This window comes from Neofelis nebulosa, chromosome 2, assembly GCF_028018385.1.
Source record: "Neofelis nebulosa isolate mNeoNeb1 chromosome 2, mNeoNeb1.pri, whole genome shotgun sequence".
Lineage (NCBI taxonomy): Eukaryota > Metazoa > Chordata > Mammalia > Carnivora > Felidae > Neofelis > Neofelis nebulosa.
Window position 1 is genome coordinate 54,534,704 of NC_080783.1, and position 19,425 is coordinate 54,554,128.

The 19,425-nt window shown below is 41.5% G+C and overlaps 1 protein-coding gene across 1 annotated transcript; it reads left to right on the forward strand.

Annotated features, from left to right (window-relative positions):
• The first annotated feature begins 17,140 nt into the window (after positions 1 to 17,140).
• LOC131502016 (lysine--tRNA ligase-like) lies at positions 17,141 to 19,161 on the forward strand. Its single transcript, XM_058712642.1, has one exon. The coding sequence runs from the start codon at positions 17,165 to 17,167 to the stop codon at positions 18,956 to 18,958; it is 1,794 nt and encodes a 597-aa protein (XP_058568625.1). The 5' UTR covers positions 17,141 to 17,164; the 3' UTR covers positions 18,959 to 19,161.
• Positions 19,162 to 19,425: the final 264 nt, after the last annotated feature.

Below are 19,425 nucleotides of genomic sequence, written 5' to 3' on the forward strand. Positions count from 1 at the left end.
GCTCAAAACATTTTTAGCCATCGTATGATTGGCATGACAGACACTGCATGTACCTGAGAAACAGATGAGGAACCGAGACCCACAGAGATCAAGTAACAAACGTATCCCAGACAGACTCCTGCCAACTTCCCTGTTCCACTGTCAGTGCCACAGATTTCATGCCCAAACCCTGCGAACCATTTGTAGAAACACAGAGCTTGTGAACCACTTATAGAGATTCCTGCTGAGACATGACATCTGAGTAATATAATAGGAGGGAGCTTTCAGTTTAGTCCCGTTTAACAGCAACTTATTGTTGATGTCAGACTCTGGAAAGACAATAAGTGGATAAGAATGGTCTCTGCCTTCCGGCTAAGAAGTAGGGGGAGGGGGCCAGTGGAGACAACACATATGAACAGTATTTCAATACATAATACAAGCAAAGGAAAGACAACTAGCCCAAGTGGTGGGGGTTGCCCATGAGCAGAGGGAGGAGAGGTTGGGGAAAACTTCTGGAGGACAGAAGAGCTGAAATGGCAAGAAGAAGAAACATTCCTAAAAGAAGGAATGGCATGAGGAAAAGCACAGAAGTATGAAATACGGTGTCTGGAGGGAACCGTGAGCGGTTCATTGGGCTAAAAATGAGAGATGGGAGGGGTAAACATTGGCTGGGAGGTAGATGTGGATCAGTCATGAAGAACCTCCAGTAGACATCTAGACGAAATCCCGTGGCTTGTGGGAAGGGCCATTTGAGGATTTTAATTGGGAGTAACAGGACCAGATTTGCATTTAGGGAGATCTTTTTGGTGGAAATAAAAGGGACAGATGGGAGAAGGTTGTGTGGAGCAGAGACTGTTATGAGGCCCCAAAAATGACCTGAACTAGAGTCTCGGTAATTTAAAACCATGAAATGGTTTAGGCAGCAAAAACCACCACACAGAACCTCCACAGCAGCAGCACAATGCCAGGGCACTCTCAGCAGCTCAAGGACAGGAACCGCAGGACCCCAAGCCCAGGCAGAGGCTCAGTCAGTACTCACTGAGAGAGCCCACCTCTGTGATCTCCCAGCACCACACGCGGTAACACGCACTAGTGAAGACTGACGTGAATGAGTGATGGGCACAAAGCCAGAGCTGCTGGGCACGTAGAACTCTTTGCCCTCATCCTACATAGCCCAGGTGATAATATACTCTGAGTTCCACTGTTTACTTTTTTGATGTGTCATTTTCCTTAGTGTCAAATTGCAAAGCCATCATCTCTCACCCTGTAAGTCTCTGTGAATGGAGAACCAGAGACGCAAGTGTGTTAGAACTCTGTGTAAAATAGGAACAGAGCTCCCAGAGCAGCCCGAAAGATGCTCCCAGGAATAAAATATGCTAGACCCATTCTTAGGCTTCTTGACATCTGTTTTAGCTGCTCAGCAGCGGCATTCTTACCCCTTTCTTTCAGGTGTTCCGTACTGTTTTTAAGTTGAGAATGTCATAGAAATGGCTTCTGAACATGTATTCTCAATCATTATTGAACCATACAAATAAATAATCATATTTTTAAGTTTATTTATTCATTTTGAGAAAGAGAGCAAGTGAGCAGGGGAGGGGCAGAGAGAGAAAGAGAGAAAGAATCCCAAGCAGGCTCCGTGCTATCAGCACAGAGCCCTATGCAGGGCTCAATCTCACAAACGGTGAGATTGATGACCTGAGTGGAAATCAAGAGTCAGACGCTTAACCAACTGAGCCACCCAGGTGTCCCAATAATCATCTTCTTCATTTATTCTACAGACCATGATGTACCAGACACTGTGTTGAAAATACTAGAACAAATGAGACTCCCATTTGGCCCTGAAAGATATTATTAAGACCTTTAAAGAGAGCAAAGTCTCAGGTACTAGTTAATTTTTACATGCGTCTGACAGTTTGTTTTAACTAGAATTGATTTATTTATTTTATTTCTGATAATACTGAGGTGAGTTCACTCCAGAGGACTTCATCCTGACCAAGGATCACCTGAAGATGTTTCAAAAACTATCAGAGCCATGGTCTCAGCACCACATCAACTGAATCAGGATCTCAGGTGGTGAGTCCCGGGCATTGACAGGAAAACAAATAAACTATCCAGGTGATCTTAATGAGAGCCAGGCTTCAAATCCACTGATCATTCAGAGCAGGAGAGGGGCCACAAACATGAAGGCAAGAGGAGTTGGGTGCCACTGATCACTATTATTTGAGAGCAAAAAGACATCTTCCAAGCCCGAGGAACAAGACAAACAAACCAGCTTCTGAGGTATATGAGCGGTGGGGAGGGGAGGGTATCTTAGTTAAATGATATCCTGTTTTTCCTCAGACCGCCGTCTAATCCACCAACGTGTGGAACTATAAACCACTGGAACAGTCAGCTGGCACTATGTTCATGGACATTTGAGGAGAAAATGTTATCAATTTATTACTAAACTTCTGATTGAAAAGTATAAACTCTGGAAGTAAATATCCTAAAATTATTTATCTAAATAAGAAATCCCTGAAGCGGCACAGAGTAATTATTAGACCATTGATTCTAGAGCAAAAAAATTTTAATTATACAAATGCCCACAATCTACACAAATAACCGTGTGGTTGACCCAAAAATCACCATAGGACATTGTCATGTATTAAATACAGGTCAGGATGGTTTTCAGATCAAAAAACCATATTTGGGTGCCTTGGGTGATGATGAAGGTGGATGAAAATGAACATACTTAATAAATAATAACAAATGATGGCTAGCAATACTAATTTTAAGAAGTCATGGATGTTTCTGAACCATGACATATATTGAACACTCTCAAGCAGGTTATAAATGATCTTTAACTGCACAGAGTGTGAATTTTGCCAGACTCCATTTGATAATGTTGGGCGATTTCTGCTCTGAGACCTCATGGCATTATAATCAGATCCTACAAAGTGAGCCACGGGAGGATCCTCACACAGAGCCACACACACTTGCTTGCTCTGGAGACGACAGCAGGGTGGGAGGCATGTTTTATACAACAGAGAGAGATCGTAATTTATGAGACAGAGAAGGAGGGGGTGCTTGCCCTACTTTTTCTTTGCTTCCTTTGAATTTGGCCCCATTTTGTTTGCCACATACAAATCCTTCGGCAAAGGGCCTTCTCATTTAGGGGTGCCACTGATGACTAATTACCTCGTCCTCCAACCACAAATATCTCAGAGAAAAGTAGGGTGACTCCTTTTCTGCGTCTGCTACAACACTCACTAAAGCAAAAGTGAAAAGCATGCATTGCAGGCAGGAAAACAATCAATGTCACCAAGGGCTCCAAGTCTTAGCTCTTCCTATACGGAGCTCTGCCCAAATTAGCCACTGAAGACAGAACAACAGGTAATGGAAGGCCTCCTGCACGTGTTTGCATTCAGCTGAAAGCTAAGACCCTCCGTGTCGCAGGGCAGACGGAGCTGCAGCTGTGGAGCTTTGTGGGGACTGAGCTCCGCAATCACCTGCAGGCCTTTCCACCCTGTGTCTCATTCCCATGGCCTCGTGCCCACTCTCAGTCTAGAAAAGTAGGTGAAACAGTGCTGGTTACAAGCAAATACAGGTAGTGGAGCTAAGATCTCAGGCAATGCTGGAACTCGACAGTTTATTTTTTTAGAATGAGTCAGAATTCTTAGGGGCAGGAGGAATCTGGCATTTAGGAAGATCAGAAGTCATTGTGGACAAGTGGGGACACTGCTTTAGTTTAGGTAAATGGGATGGTCTGGAGAAACAGCAAGTGTCCTTGGCTCTACTCACAAGAGCTGCGGGAGCCTCCATCCAACACCTGTTGAATGCGATGCTTTTCATTTCCTTCTCAGGGGAGCAGATGAGAACCATTACAATAGTCGCCCAAGGAAGAAGACAGCCTGTGGTCTTACAGCCCCCACAAGCAGGTGGGGAGCAGTTTCCTGTGGTCCCCAAAGATACTTTGAAGGAAATGGGATGTTCTAGGAAAAGACATACAGGCCATTTGTTAATTAGGTGAACCACATTGGAGGAAAAAAAAAATAGGAAAAGGATGGAATTAAGTATGAATCGATGTAAAATAAAGAAGTATTGCAGCTCCTATGGAGATAATGCCTCCTCCTAAATTTCCTACTGTCCCCTCACCCCCTCTCACCACCTCCCTATTATGGGTGCCCCCCCTTGCCCCCTGCCAGTCAAGGACCATTCCCTTGCTTTACCAGTGACCACAATTCCACTGGATTGCTTTCAGAGGGCCCATGGTAGGTGTGCCTCTGAATCCTGGGAACTCTAAATCTCATTAGTATTCTTTGAACTGTGCCTTACACAGTGGTTTCCACAATTTAGTAAATTCCTCCTGACTTGATTGCGGGGATCATGAAGATGAAATGTTACCAATTTATTTGGTTATTTTACCTGTTCTCAGGCGATGCAGATAGGCAGTAAAATTAATTAAATCAACACTCTCCATTACCACTCCTATTTCCCCAGAATAAGTTGTCACTCTCTCTAAGAAAGGATTTTTCCCCCCCAAGGCTGTTTTAAAATGGTAACACAACCTCTGCTACAAATGCCGAAGGACTGGCAATAAAATGTGCAAACTTACCTTTTCTAAATTTAATTAAACTCATGTAGCAAGGATGTCTTTTGGAGCCACAGTCTTCTACTGGGTTCAGGCATATTTGAGTATATCTGGAGCTGGGGTGAGGAGGGTGGTAAGAAATGCCTATTTGCAGAGCAAACAGCCTTCTCTCCCTGCCCCAAGTTGGGCGGAGGGGGAGAAGGGTTGCTAAAGAGCCCCTGGTGGGGGAAGAACAGAGCTATGGGGTGAGGAGCTTAGCCTGACAATAACCCCTCGGTGGAGGCAGGGCAGTGCAGAGACACTTCGTGGACCCCTTTGAGGGTCTGCTGAAAGTATTGGACGCTCCCCATGGAAAAGTTTACATATGCACCTACAACACTCAATTTCTTTTTTTTTTTTTATTTTTTTTAACTTTTTTTTAAATTTATTTTTGAGACAGAGAGAGACAGAGCATGAACGGGGGAGGGTCAGAGAGAGAGGGAGACACAGAATCTGAAACAGGCTCCAGGCTCTGAGCAGTCAGCACAGAGCCCGACGTGGGGCTCGAACTCACAGACAGTGAGATTGTGACCTGAGCCGAAGTCGGATGCTTAACCGACTGAGCCACCCAGGCGCCCCAACACTCAATTTCTTATACAATCCCAAGGACATTCTCAGACTCCTAAAAAGCCTATGTATCCCCGCCTATGGCTCCATGGACTCAGGGAGGCACTATCTTTTAGAGTTTCTACTTCTTAGAGTTGAGTGAGAACAGCATGACAACCCCTACCCAGTGCCCTGGATATAAGCCTGGTCCTGGCAGAGAGGAGGCGACCATACTCAGTCCTGTAACTCACTGGACACCAAATGGCAATGCTTTGGCATCCTGTATCTGGATTTCATTCTGAGTAAAAGGTAGTCTCACCCCCTCCACCCCAGCCACTTGAAGGACAGCCACCAGCACTGGACGCCTGTGCCCAGCAGAGCACAGATGTCACAGAAGTGCCACATGTGTGGAACTCACAGGAGACCCACTAAAGGCCTTGGGAGCTAGGGAATTGACTGAGCAAGAGCACCAGCTCCACGTCAGTAAAAAGTGGACGTAAATACTTCAGGTGTCCTCATTTCTTCCCACAGGCTGGAGAGACCCAGGGACATTCAAGGTATACCTACTCCTTACATCCTTTAAATCATTATTTGGGATTTGGTACTGGAGTTAATCTAAAATATGGAGGTATTTCTGGGGTAAAGAAGGGAGGCTTTCAAAACATCAGTTTATTGAACTAATTTTTTTAACATCTCTCCATTTAACATTATCATGATGGCTAAAATAAATACTGAAGGCAGTCTTGGAAGTAGACCTCTCCAAACACAACTCTTAGAAAGGAGGTGAGCGAGGTGGGGGTGGGAGGCAGTCTCTCAGTGTGTCGGTGTTCATCCAAGCCCAGTGTCAGGGAGCTACACAGATTAGGTGATCTTAGGACTAAATCTACTCCAAGAAGCAGGCTCAGTAATGGAGAGATTGTTATCTTTTTGCTCCTGTTTATTTATCTTACGCCTTTCTCTGGTTTACCACCATTTTTCTTTCAATGCACCGAACAATTTTATGAGGGCACTGGCAAGAAACAGAATCGCAACACAACTGTGACTAGAATGTGTGCTCTCAATATAGTGGGATACGCTCGTGCAGGGGTGCTGACAATATGCCTAAAACACAGCAAATGAGCTCACCTATGACCTTCAGCAGGTCAGTTAACCAGGCCTGTTCCCTTAGATGCAAGATGAAGAGTTCTGATAGATTATCCCTAATGTAACTTCTGGTCATAATCATGACCATTATACCTTGATTTTTGTATGGATCTTTGATATTCACAAAGCACTTTCTCTCCTTAATCTAGTTACTGGTTAAGAGCATAGGCTCTGGAATCAGACTTCCAGGATGGGTTCAACTTCTGGCTCTACCTCTTGGTAACTGCGTGACATGGGGCAAAGCATTAATCTCTCTGTGCCTCAGTTTCCTCATCTTCATGTGGTTGTTATGAGAATTTAATAAGTTGTCACATGTAATGAGCTTAGAACCATATTTTGTATAGCATTGACTACTTAGTAATATAAATATTGTATTTATTTTTTAATTTAATCCATATCTGAGTCAGAACCTTCTTTTAATTTTTCATTTGACTTTTCTCCCTTGCGATTTTCCTATACATTTTTTTGCTTCTATTTTATCTCTTATGGAACCATTTAATATGGTTAATAAGTTTGAGTTTGTGATGGCCAATTTAAATGCATCCTTTAGCTATGAGCTGAGAAATATTGTTTGAAGTTGATACTCTTTCAATGTCATTTGTAAGTGTTCTTTTGTCCCATCTGTACCAATCAAATGTCCATAATTTCTTAACTAGTTTATTTCGTTGCTAATAGAATCCAAGCAATAAGTCCACATGTACATGGAACAGAGACAGTCCTCCATAATGGCAAAATATGAGCACCTATAACATATCATCTAAGGAGGGCCAAGAGCACACCCTCTGCTGTAAATAGTTCCCTCTGACCCCCTCACCCTCCTGCTAGTGTCAGAATTTCCTTCTTCTATGTGGTCTGAAATATCCCTGTGACTGTTCTGGTGACCATGGTATAAGGTACTGTTTTGGAGCCAGAGAGAAGGAACTGCTTCTAGAAAGTATAGATGTCACACACGCATTATAAGTTTACTTTTCAAGGCATTTTAAAATAATGTTCTAATGTGTACCTACCAATACACCTGAAAAATCAGGTAATGTTATCACAATTTTATAGATGAGGAAACAGAGAAGTCAAAGGAGTTAGCCAAAGTTATAAACACATTCATCAGTTTGCTGAATAACCAATAAGTGCCCAGCTTAAAATAGAAGACCTAAATTTAAGAGTTAACCATTTAGCTTTGCTTCCTTTGTTCCTATGGAAGTTAGGAATTATGTTTAGAATTTCTAGGGTTTTTTGGATTAATCACCTTGATAAGTAGAGAGAACCAACCACACAGGATAGGAAACCAAAATCTGGCGAGTTTCAGAGGGAAGGTCAAATGGAGGAGAGTGATTCAAACAACTGAGATCATCCACAGTAAAAGTCATTAATAACCCGGAGCTACAGCAAATGACTAGCAGAGGGAAGATCGACCCTGACTGCAGGGTCAGGTCCCCAACAAGAAAAGTAAAGTTAACACCAGAGTTAGTCCTGGGAGCAGACCTCACGTAGCCCATGAGGTTATAAAGGCAAGGCTCTGGGGTGCCAGGGTGACACAGTCATTGAGCATCGTACTCTTGATTTTTGGCTCAGGTCATGATCTCTCAGTCCATGAGTTCGAGCCCCAGGTCGGGCTCTGCACTGATAGCATGGAGCCTACTTGGGATTCTCTCTCTCTCTCTCTCTTTCTCTTTCTCTCTCTCTCTCTCTCTCTCTCTCTCTCTCTGTCCCTCATCACTACCTCTCTCAAAAATAAATAAATAAACTTTTAAATAAACAAACAAACAAATAAGTAAATAAATAAATGCCTGGCTCTAAGTGCTAATTTACACAAAGAAACTGGAACTTTTGCCCCATGCCGACTAGATGATCAGATCAGGGCTTAGTGATCATCAGGAAAGCTTCCCCCTGATATTGTCTGAGTGTAGTGGTTAATTTTATGTGTCAACTTGGCTGAGTCATGGTACCCAAATATTTAGTCAAACATTATTCTGGATGTTTCCATGAATGTGTTTTTTATAGGAGACCAATATTTATATCAGTAGATATTTTGTAAAGCAAATTACTCTTCATAATGTAGGTGGGCCCCACTCAATCAGTTGAAGACCTTACTAGAACAAAGACTAACTTCCCTTAAGTAAGAAGAAATTCTGCCAAAAGACTGCCTTTGGACTCAGACTGAAACTCTCCCCTGGGTCTCCAGCCTGCCCACCTACCCTGAAGTTTTGGACTTACCAAAGACTGAAAGCCTCCACAATCATGTAAGCCAATTCATTAAAATCAATCACTCTCTCTCTCTCTATTTATGTATTTATGTATTTATATTTGTGTTCACACATCCTATTGGTTCTGTTTCTCTGGAGAACTCTGATTAATTCACTGATACACAGCTTAGTTTATGTCAGAGCAAAATGATTACTTTCTCTAGAACCACTAAGCTTCAATATATTTAAAGATACAAGACCTTCCATTATGTGGAGAGGCAATGAATAAAAACATGGGCTCTGCCTAGTTTGAATCCTGGCTCCAATACTTACTGTAAATTAATAGCAAGTAACTTAACTTCTCTGGTCTTCAGTTGTTCCATCTAATAATGATAGTTTCTACCTCATAGAATTCTTAAAGGTATAAATGAGCTAATACATAATAAGCTTTTAGTACAGCTATTATGTTCCTTGCTCACCATATCTAGTAAATTCATATTAAGTCAGGAACGAACAGGCTGAATGCTCAGAATCTAAAAAATTCTCTCTTAAGCTACTGCACCAACATATTGTGTGATTTCCGTGGTACCTCCATGTCTCTGCTATAAAATGGAGCAAAACAGATGGGTTGTGAGTTAATGAGCATATAAAGCACTGTGAAATCCTTAGATAAAATTGCCCCTGAGCATTGTTATCATATGACAAGCAATTGAGTGTTATTATAGGGCAGGTTTTATATTTTTAATATATTCTAAATGTTTTTTTGGTCAACATGTGAGTGAAGTAAACAAAATGGTATTAGAACAGAAACTCATAAACAGTGGTATAATTACCTCTTGGCTTGCCCTGCCTTATTATATTCAACTCACTGAACAAAGAGTTTGAAAGAGAAAAATCTTAATTTGTCTGGGGTTTACATTTTCTGGAATCTAATTCTGATAAACAAGGTCATGCCAAGTCTACTCCTGTGATTTGGACAAGCTCAAGCATTTATAAGTAAATCATAGAATACCCAGCTATTCATTTTTTATTAAGCATCAAACCAGATCCAGCATCCTTTCTCAACTGGGTTGTTTTTAGAGTATTTCAAAATTCCATAATACTTCCAAGGATTCCAAAGTAATCTAAACTATGAATTGAAAAGATGATCTGTTTTTAGTCATTAAAAGGAGTATAATAAAAATAACCATAATTATGCCCAATGTGTAATAGGTATTTCCAGAGGTAGCATGGTTTAGAATTGATGGATTTTAGTTCTGTTTCTGGCATTAGTTAGTTATGTGACCTTAACAAATTTCTAACCTTTATTTTTTTTAATAAGAGAAAGTAATATATAACTTATAAGCCAATATGTGAAACATATCTAACCTAATGCCTAGCACATAATAAATATTTCCTCTCCTCAGGCCCTGTAATAAAAGATTCTATAACTTTGGTGTGATCCTCAGTTTTTCAGGTCATTCTCTTGACAGTTAAACTGAGTTCACAGGATATAAGAGAGTTATGTGATTTTTGCTACTGCTCCTCAGGATCCTAGCAGAATTAACAGAAACCCCTGAAACGAATTCTACCCAGTCATGCGAACCAATGAAACTGTAAATAGAACTCAGGTAACCTGCTATTCTTAAACCTGCCAGGGCCTGAGGCAAGCAAACCCATAGGCTTCTTGCACTCTCTGGAGGCTACCCACACTATACTTCTTCATACAGAGGACTCCAGTCTTGGTAGGGCCAGAAAATGGAAATTGGGAGCCTCTCTCTTACATTTACTAAAATATATATACATACGTATTTTTTTAACTTGAGATATATATATCTCAAGTTTTCACCATCAGACACCAACATCCATTTTGATTTTCTACTATAGACGGATTATCCTTCTTCCTAGGCTCATTAACTTTCTATGTCTTGAGATATCTGATTCCTTTAGAAGACGTAATAACAAACATTGAAAAGAAGATCATAAAAACCAGCATGCCAGGGAAATGCAAATCAAAACCACGATGAGATACCACTTCATATTCTTAAGGTTATTAAGAGATTCTACTCTCAAAATAACAAATGTTAGTAAGGATGTGGCAAAATTGGAATTGCATTACTGGTAGGAATGTAAAATGGTGACACCACTATGGAAAATAGTTTGGCTGTTCTTCCAAAAATTAAAAGTAGAACTACCATATGATCCAGGAATTACACTTCTGGGTATGTACCCAAAGAATTGAAAGCAAGGACTTCAACAGATATTTGTACACCAGTGTTCATAGCAGCATTATTCACAACACCCAAAGGTGGAAACAACTCAAGTGTCCATCAATAAATGAATGAATAAGCAAAATATGGTATATACACACAATGAAATATTATTGAGCCGTAAAATTGAAGGAAGTTCTAACACATGCTATAACTGAAAGACATGATGCTAAGCCAATCACAAAAGGACAAATACTGCATGATTCCATTTGTGTGAGGTACTTAGAGTAGTCAAATTCATAGAGACAGAAAGTAGAATGGTGCTCTAGAGGGGCTGGGTAGAGGGCACATGGGGAATTTTTGTAGAATGGGTACATTCTACAAATGGGTAGACAATTTGGGTCCTATATTGGTACACAATTTTGCAAGATGAAAAAAGTTCTGGAGATGGAATATGTTGATAGTTGCACAATAATGTGAATGTACTTAATGCCACTGAACTGTACACTTAAAAACGATGACAATGGTAAATTTTGTTATATATTTTACCACAATTTCTAAAAATTAATTCGTTTACAATAATGTTTTAGGGGCGCCTGGGTGGCTCAGTCGGTTGAGCGCCGACTTCGGCTCAGGTCACGATCTCACGGTCCGTGAGTTCGAGCCCCGCATTGGGCCCCTGTGCTGACAGCTCAGAGCCCGGAGCCTGTTTCAGATTCTGTGTCTCCCTCTCTCTGACCCTCCCCCATTCATGCTCTGTCTCTCCCTGTCTCAAAAATAAATAAACGTTTAAAAAAAAATTTTTTTTTAAATAAAAAAAAATAAATAAAAATAATGTTTTAAAAAGCCCAACATACCAAGAACTACTGTAGGTTCTTATGGAAAAAGTATACAGGGTACTCTTTAACAAAATAACAAACTTTAAACTCTAAGGGAAGTGAATATTCTGTCCTTTGTTGGGCAAATGTGTGGGCACATATGAAGTATAACAATATACACTGTCTTTCTATCTATTTTTCTCTTTCTTTTTTTTAATTTTTTAATGTTTATTTCTTTTTGAGAGAGAGAGAGAGACAAAGTGTGAGTGGGAAGGGAGGGAGGGAGAGAGAGAGAGAGAGAGAGAGACAGAATCTAAAGCAGGCTCCAGGCTCCAAGCTGTCAACACAGAGCCCAACATGGGGCTTGAACCCACAAACTGTGAGACCATGACCTGAATGGAAGTAGGATGCTCAACCAACTGAACCACCCAGGCACCTCTACTTTTCTTTCATTTTAAAAAAGACAACCAGGGCCAATCCCTTAGCTAAACTGTAGTTAGCAAATGACCATCTTTAGCAGCTCCTTTCACAGCCTTAGATTTCCTCTGCCTCTTTTTTCCACTTAAACAAGCTCCCTGGAAAGATATAAAGCCCATCCACACTCCAGCGAAATAACTGATCACAGCTTAAAGAGATACTGTTCCCCTGGAAATGGAGAGATATATTTTGGCTAGCCTCAAAGCCCTTAGCTAAAGGAATAGCATACTTACATTGCAATTTGAGACTCCAGCCAGATGATGAGAAAGAATGCTAGAGGTTTTATTTCAGAAGGCACTTGAAATCACACCATGTCACCATTCAGTTATGGGTGCCAGAATGTTGAGTCATGGAAAATCTATTTTAATGCTGTATCAATTATATACCTTTAGTAAATTGAGATTAGGGACAATGTGGTTGACATACTTTTCTAAAATAGACCACATTAAGTTCATTCACCAATCACATGCCAACTATATACCCAAAATCATACTAGGCCATGGACATTCAAAAATGATGAGATGTAGTCGCTTGTCCAAAAGAAACAGGAGAGTTAATCAAATACAAAATTATGAAAAACTAACTGTATGTGACTGATCCCTTTTTCCTCCCCCAGAGCTGGCTTGGGTGACCCTCATAGCATTGTTGTGTATGCTTTTATTATCATATTTATTGAATTATATTTAACTTATATGTGTTCATGTCTGTCTTTTCCACTATACCATGGGTGTGAGATGCATCAAAGACAATATATTAGATTTGCATGTTAGAAAGATCCTTTATGTTTTCTGGCAAGTAGCCATTATCTGTTGTGAAACAAATCACCTTAAAATGCAATGGCTTCAAACAACAATTTGTTATTTCTCATTATCTTATGAGTCAAGAATTCAGCATGGCTCAGCTTATTCATTCTGCTTCACATGATGTCAGTTAGGGTTACTAATGTACCTTCATTTAGCTGGGAGCTGGGCTGGGGTTGGTATGTCCAAAGATGCCCTCTTATCCCCCAGAGCTTCTCTCCCTGTGGGCACTAAGCATTAATTAGTCTAGCCTACGTTTCCTTACAGCATAGTGCCTGGGCTACAAGGGAAAGAAAGTGTCGGAACTCTTAAGATCTTGGCTCAGAAGTCCCAGAATGTTATTCCCACCACATCCTATTGGTAAAACTGAGAAAAAAGGAAAACGGGGGACCTGGGTGACTGAGTCAGTCTTGCATTTGACTCTTGATTTTGGCTCAGTTCATAATCTCATGGTTCATGAGACCGAACCCCACATCAGGCCCTGCACTGACAACAAGGAGCCTGCTTGGGATTTTCTCTATCTCCCTCTCTGTCTGCCCCTCCCCCACTTGCACATTCTCACTCTCAAAATAAATCAATAAACTTAAAAAAAAAAAAAAAGGAGGGAAAACAGATTCAACTTAGTAATGGAAGGAGCAGTGTAATCATGTAAGAATGGGAGAAATTGTTGACTGCTATATTTGGAGGTTATGTACCATAATAACCTTTTCTAAACCTTACTAATTACCATAAATACCAAGAAATACAGAGTAAGACATAATAAATATTTATTAAAAAAATTTTTTTTCCGTAACGTTTATTATTGAGAGACAGAGAGAGACAAAGCATGAGCACGGGAGAGGCAGAGAGAGGAGGAGACACAGAATCCAAAGCAGGCTCCAGGCTCTAGGATGTCAGCACAGAGCCAGATGGAGGGCTCAAACCCACAAACCGCGAGATCATGACCTGCGCCAAAGTCTGACGCTCAACTGACTGAGCCACCCAGGCACCCCAATAAGTATTTATTTAAATAAAAATCTCTGCGTTCAACAAAATATTAAAAAGCCCAGAGGCTGAAAATGAAGAAGGAATTGAAAACTAGTGTAATGATTACACCATAGGGAACAGGAAATAATAAGTCCCAGCAACATGGAACTTGGATCTAATGACAACATGGACATAGCAGAGGATGTTCCATCAAGGTAGGGAGCTGCAAGTGAGATCTCACATACAGTCATGATTCTTGAAGGACTTCAACCTCAGAGGCATAGACCAGAAAACACCAATCCAGGAAGATACAAAGCAGGTTTACTGTCTCTTCCTAGGCTCTGCGAGGAATAAAATCTCTCCCAAGAATCTGTAACTTTAGGGTAGCCCCAATGTGAGTGTGGAGTCAAATACATACTGTCTGTAATGTCCAGAGACCCCAGATCAGGAAACCAAAGCAGAAAAAAAAAAGGTCCCTTTCAGTGATATCCTGGGGAATCTAGCATAAAAATCATAAAACTCTTATGAAAGCAAAAATAAATAAACCAAGCTATAGAGAATTCCCACAGTTAAGGTTTTGCTGATGTTGAGATCAAGATCCACATTTATAAACAGGAAGACAATGGACTCTGACTGAGATTCAGCAGACAAAACAAATGTAAGGATAGGAAGAAACTTAAAAATAAATACACTTTAAAAAGGTAAATTTTAAAATAGAAAAGGTCAGAGGAAAAGGAGCCAAAACAAGAGAAAGCTCAATAGATGTGTTAAATAAGAACTTAGACACTGTAGAATTTAAAAAAATTCTAGGTGCGGGGCACCTGGGTGTTTCAGTGGGTTAAGCTCCCGACTCTCAATTTTGGCTCAGGTCATGATCTCATGGTTGGTGAGACTGAGCCCCTTGTGGGGTCCTGCACTGGGCATGGAGCCTACTTGAGATTCTCTCTCTCTCCCTCTCCCTCTCTTCCCCTCCCCTCTCTCAAAAAAAAAAAAATTAGTAGGGGCGCCTGGGTGGCTCAGTCGGTTAAGCGTCCGACTTCAGCTCAGGTCACGATCTTGCAGTCTGTGAGTTCGAGCCCCGCATCGGGCTCTGGGCTGATGGCTCAGAGCCTGGAGCCTGTTTCAGATTCTGTGTCTCCCTCTCTCTCTGCCCCTCCCCCATTCATGCTCTGTCTCTCTCTGTCTCAAAAATAAATAAACGTTAAAAAAATTAAAAAAAAAATTAGTAAACTGGAAGACAGGTCTTGGAAAATTTCCTGGAATGCAATATAGAGATATAAGAAGTTGGAAAATGTGAAAAAACATTTATACATGTGGAATAGAATGAAAACTTTTAATATACATCTAGTTGGAGTTCCAAAGGAAAGCTTTGAAAAATGGGAAAGAAGCATTAGTTCAAGAGCTAATGATAGAATATGCAGAATTGATGAAGAGCTTGTTTTCAGATTGAAAAAGTACAGCAAACTCTAGATAGAATAAAATAAATATAAAACCCCACTTAATCAAAACTCCCAGAATGGTTCAATTTTTTTTAAAAATTGATAATATCAAATGCTGTCAAGGATGTAGAACAACTCAGTCTCACACGTTGATAGAATGTAAAATGGTATGACATTTTGGAAAAAAGTCCGGAAATATCATTAGAAATTAAACATGTCTATTCTATGACCCAGCAATCCCACTCCAGGGTACTTAATGAAGAGAAATAGAAGCACATACCCACAGAAAGATCTTCACAGGAATGTTTATAGAAATTTTATTTATTAGAATCAGAAATGGTAAAAGCTCAGGTTCATCACTAGGACAATAAACAAATTATGGCATATCCATACAATAGGGCTGCATTCAGAAAGAGAGAGAATCCCAAGCAGGCTCCATGCTCAGCACAGATCTTGATACAGGACTTGATCCCACGACCCTGGGATCATGACCTGAGCCAAAATCAAGAGTTGGACGCTCAACCAACTGGGCCACCCTGGTGCCCCAATATGATCCTATTTTTATGAAGTTCCAGAATCAGTGAAACTAATCTATGCTGATAAAAATGTCAGGACAGTGACTGTCTTTGCAAGTTAGTGTCAGAATTGATTGGGAAGGGACACAACAGAACGTTCTGGGCTGATGGTAATGTTTTACATTTTGATAAAGATTTGGGTTACAAGATTTACACATCTGTCAAAACTCAGAGGTGATTTTTTTTTCATTTCACTGTGTATAACTTGCATCTGAAAAATAAAAACAAATATTAAACTCTAGTTAATGATATACACACTGAAGTACAGATAATCATGGTCACTAGGGCTGTTCCCAACTCTCCTGATCTACTTCTCCATTCATTTGAGATTCGTTATGGCTAGGTGACTGCTTCAACCAATAAGTTATGAGAAAAAGTTATAGATGTCATTTCCAGGTAAAATTTTAGGAACCTGTGTTCAACTCTTACCACCATAATAGTGGCAGAGGATGTTGAGATGGAGCCTTTGTCTCTGAATGACTAAAATGAGCAGAGCTCCCCTCCAGCTTCTGTTGAATATGATGTGATCAAGAAAGGAAGCTTTAGGGGACACCTGGGTGGCTCAGTTGGTTAAGCATTCGATTCTTGGTTTCAGTTCAGCTCATGGTCTCATGGTTTATGAGATAAATCCCTGCATCAGGCCCTTCCTCAACAAGGTGGAGCCTGCTTGGGATTCTCTCTCTCCCTCTCTCTCCACTCCTCCCTTGCTTGTGCTCTCTCTCTCTCTCTGAAAAAAAATAAATAAACTTAAAAAAAATCTTTGTTATTTTAAGTCTATACGGGAATTACTTCACCATAACCTTGCCTACTCCAACTGATCCATGAGCCTTCACTGGTGTACTTCAGGAAAAAACACAAAGAATCCAAAAGAAAAGAATAAGATACAAAAAGGAGTAGTTTCTTTTTTGGAGGAGTGGGGGTTAGATTAGCCAAAGGAATTCTATAGAATATTGAATTATAAGGGGCACCTAAATCTAAATCTCTCCCCACACTCTCCAAAAATCAACAAGAAAAGAAAAGAAAACCACCCATAACCCATGCCTACAGCATAACTATGAATAAGAATATCAAGCATTAATACATATGTAATTAGGAACTAAACATCCAAACCTACCAAAGCCAGCTGCAGAGCCCAGATCATGACAGAGAACCAGACAAAGACTGCAGAGGAAAGAAACACGGAGGAGGCAGAACACAAATAATATTTCCACCAGAAAGACTCTGACACTTCATGGGGAAATAGAGCCCCATGTGCCATCCAGGTGCCCCAGAATTGGATATTTTGAATTTGAGGTACCAATTAAATATTCCAATGGAGAGTCATGTGGGTGGGTGGAATTGTGGTTTGAAGTTCAGAGGAAAGGTCCCTGTGCTAGAGATGCAGAATTAGAAGTCATCATAAAAGTCATAGTTGAGCCCTTTTAGGTCGGGCCCTCGGGAAAGATGGCTGCAGTGCAGGGGGCTGAGGTGAGAGTGGACGGCAGCGAGCCAAAACTGAGCAAAAATGAGCTAAAGAGACGCCTGAAAGCTGAGAAGAAAATTGCAGAGAAGGAAGCCAAGCAGAAGGAGCTCAGTGAAAAACAACTAAGCCAGGCCACCACTGCCGTCACCAACCACACCACTGACAATGGTGTGGGTGCCGAGGAGGAGAGTCTGGACCCAAATCAATACTTCAAGATCCGTAGCCAAGCAGTCCACCAACTGAAGATCAGTGGGGAAGACCCGTATCCACACAAGTTCCACGTAGACATCTCGCTGACTCATTTTATCCAAGAATACAGTCACCTGCAGCCTGGGGACCACCTAACTGACATCACCTTAAAGGTGGCAGGTAGGATACATGCCAAAAGATCTTCTGGGGGAAAGCTCATCTTCTATGACCTTCGAGGAGAGGGTGTCAAGTTGCAAGTCATGGCCAATTCCAGGAATTACAAATCAGAAGAAGAATTTATCCATATCAATAACAAACTGCGTCGGGGAGACATAATTGGAGTTCAGGGGAATCCTGGGAAGACCAAGAAGGGTGAGCTGAGCATCATTCCCTATGAGATCACACTGCTGTTGCCATGTTTGCATATGTTACCTCACCTCCACTTTGGCCTCAAAGACAAGGAAACACTATATCGTCAGAGATACTTGGACTTGATCCTGAATGACTTCGTGAGGCAGAAGTTTATCATCCGCTCTAAGATCATCACGTATATAAGGAGTTTCTTGGATGAGCTAGGATTCCTGGAGATTGAAACTCCCATGATGAACATCATCTCAGGGGGAGCTGTGGCCAAGCCTTTCATCACATACCACAATGAGCTAGACATGAATTTATACATGAGAATTGCTCCAGAACTCTACCATAAGATCCTGGTGGTTGGTGGCATCGACCAGGTTTATGAAATTGGACGTCAGTTCCGGAATGAAGGAATTGATTTGACTCACAATCCTGAGTTCACCACCTGCGAGTTCTACATGGCCTATGCAGACTATCACAATCTCATGGAAATCACGGAGAAGATGATTTCAGGGATGGTGAAGCATATTACAGGCGGTTACAAGATCACCTACCATCCAGATGGCCCAGAGGGCCAAGCCCATGAGATTGACTTCACCCCACCCTTCCGGAGAATCAGCATGGTTGAAGAACTTGAGAAGGTCTTGGGGGTGAAGCTGCCAGAAACCAGGCTCTTTGAGACCGAAGAAACTCATAAAATCCTTGACGATATCTGCGTGGCAAGAGCTGTTGAATGCCCTCCACCTCGGACCACTGCCAGACTCCTTGATAAGCTTGTTGGGGAGTTCCTGGAAACAACATGCATCAATCCTACATTCATCTGTGATCACCCGCAGATAATGAGCCCTTTGGCTAAATGGCACCGCTCTAAGGAGGGTCTCACTGAGCGCTTTGAGCTATTTGTCATGAAAAAGGAAATCTGCAATGCCTACACCGAGCTGAATGACCCTGTGCGGCAGCGGCAGCTCTTTGAAGAACAGGCCAAGGCCAAGGCCGCTGGCGACGATGAGGCTATGTTCATAGATGAGAACTTCTGCACTGCCCTGGAATATGGGCTGCCCCCCACAGCTGGCTGGAGCATGGGCATCGACCGTGTCACCATGTTTCTCACAGATTCCAATAACATCAAGGAAGTACTTCTGTTTCCTGCCATGAAGCCTGAAGACAAGAAAGAGAGTGGAGCCACCACAGATACATTGGAAAGTACAACAACTGGTACTTCTGTCTAGAAAATAATAATTGCAAGTTGTATAACTCAGGCTTCTCTGCGTTTCTGCACAAGATCAAGGACGGCAGGGGAATTTTTGTGTGTTGCTGTCCATTTGACGATCACTGTTCAGTTGGGCCGCCAGACGAGAGAAGAGGAATTAAGAATTCCTTTTTACTCCTTGTTCCCAAATAAACCTTTTGTCTCAAAAAAAAAAAAAAAAAAGTCATAGTTGAGGGGCACCTGGGTGGCTCAGTAAGGTGGGCATCTAACTTCAGTTCAGGCCATGATCTCGCAGTTGATGGAGTTCGAGCCCCGCGTCAGGCCATCTGCTGAAGGCTCGGAGCCTGGAGCCTGCTTTGGATTCTGTGTCTCCCTCTCTCTCTGCCCCTCCCCTGCTCATGCTCTGTCTCTCTCTGTCTCAAAAACAAATAAACTTAAAAAAAAAAGTCATAGTTGAGGCCATAGAAGTTTCAGACCTTTGGTAAG

Coding starts and splice junctions, on each gene's coding strand:
- LOC131502016 (XM_058712642.1), top strand. CDS start 17,165: ATGGCTGCAGTGCAGGGGGCTGAGGTGAGAGTGGACGGCAGCGAGCCA.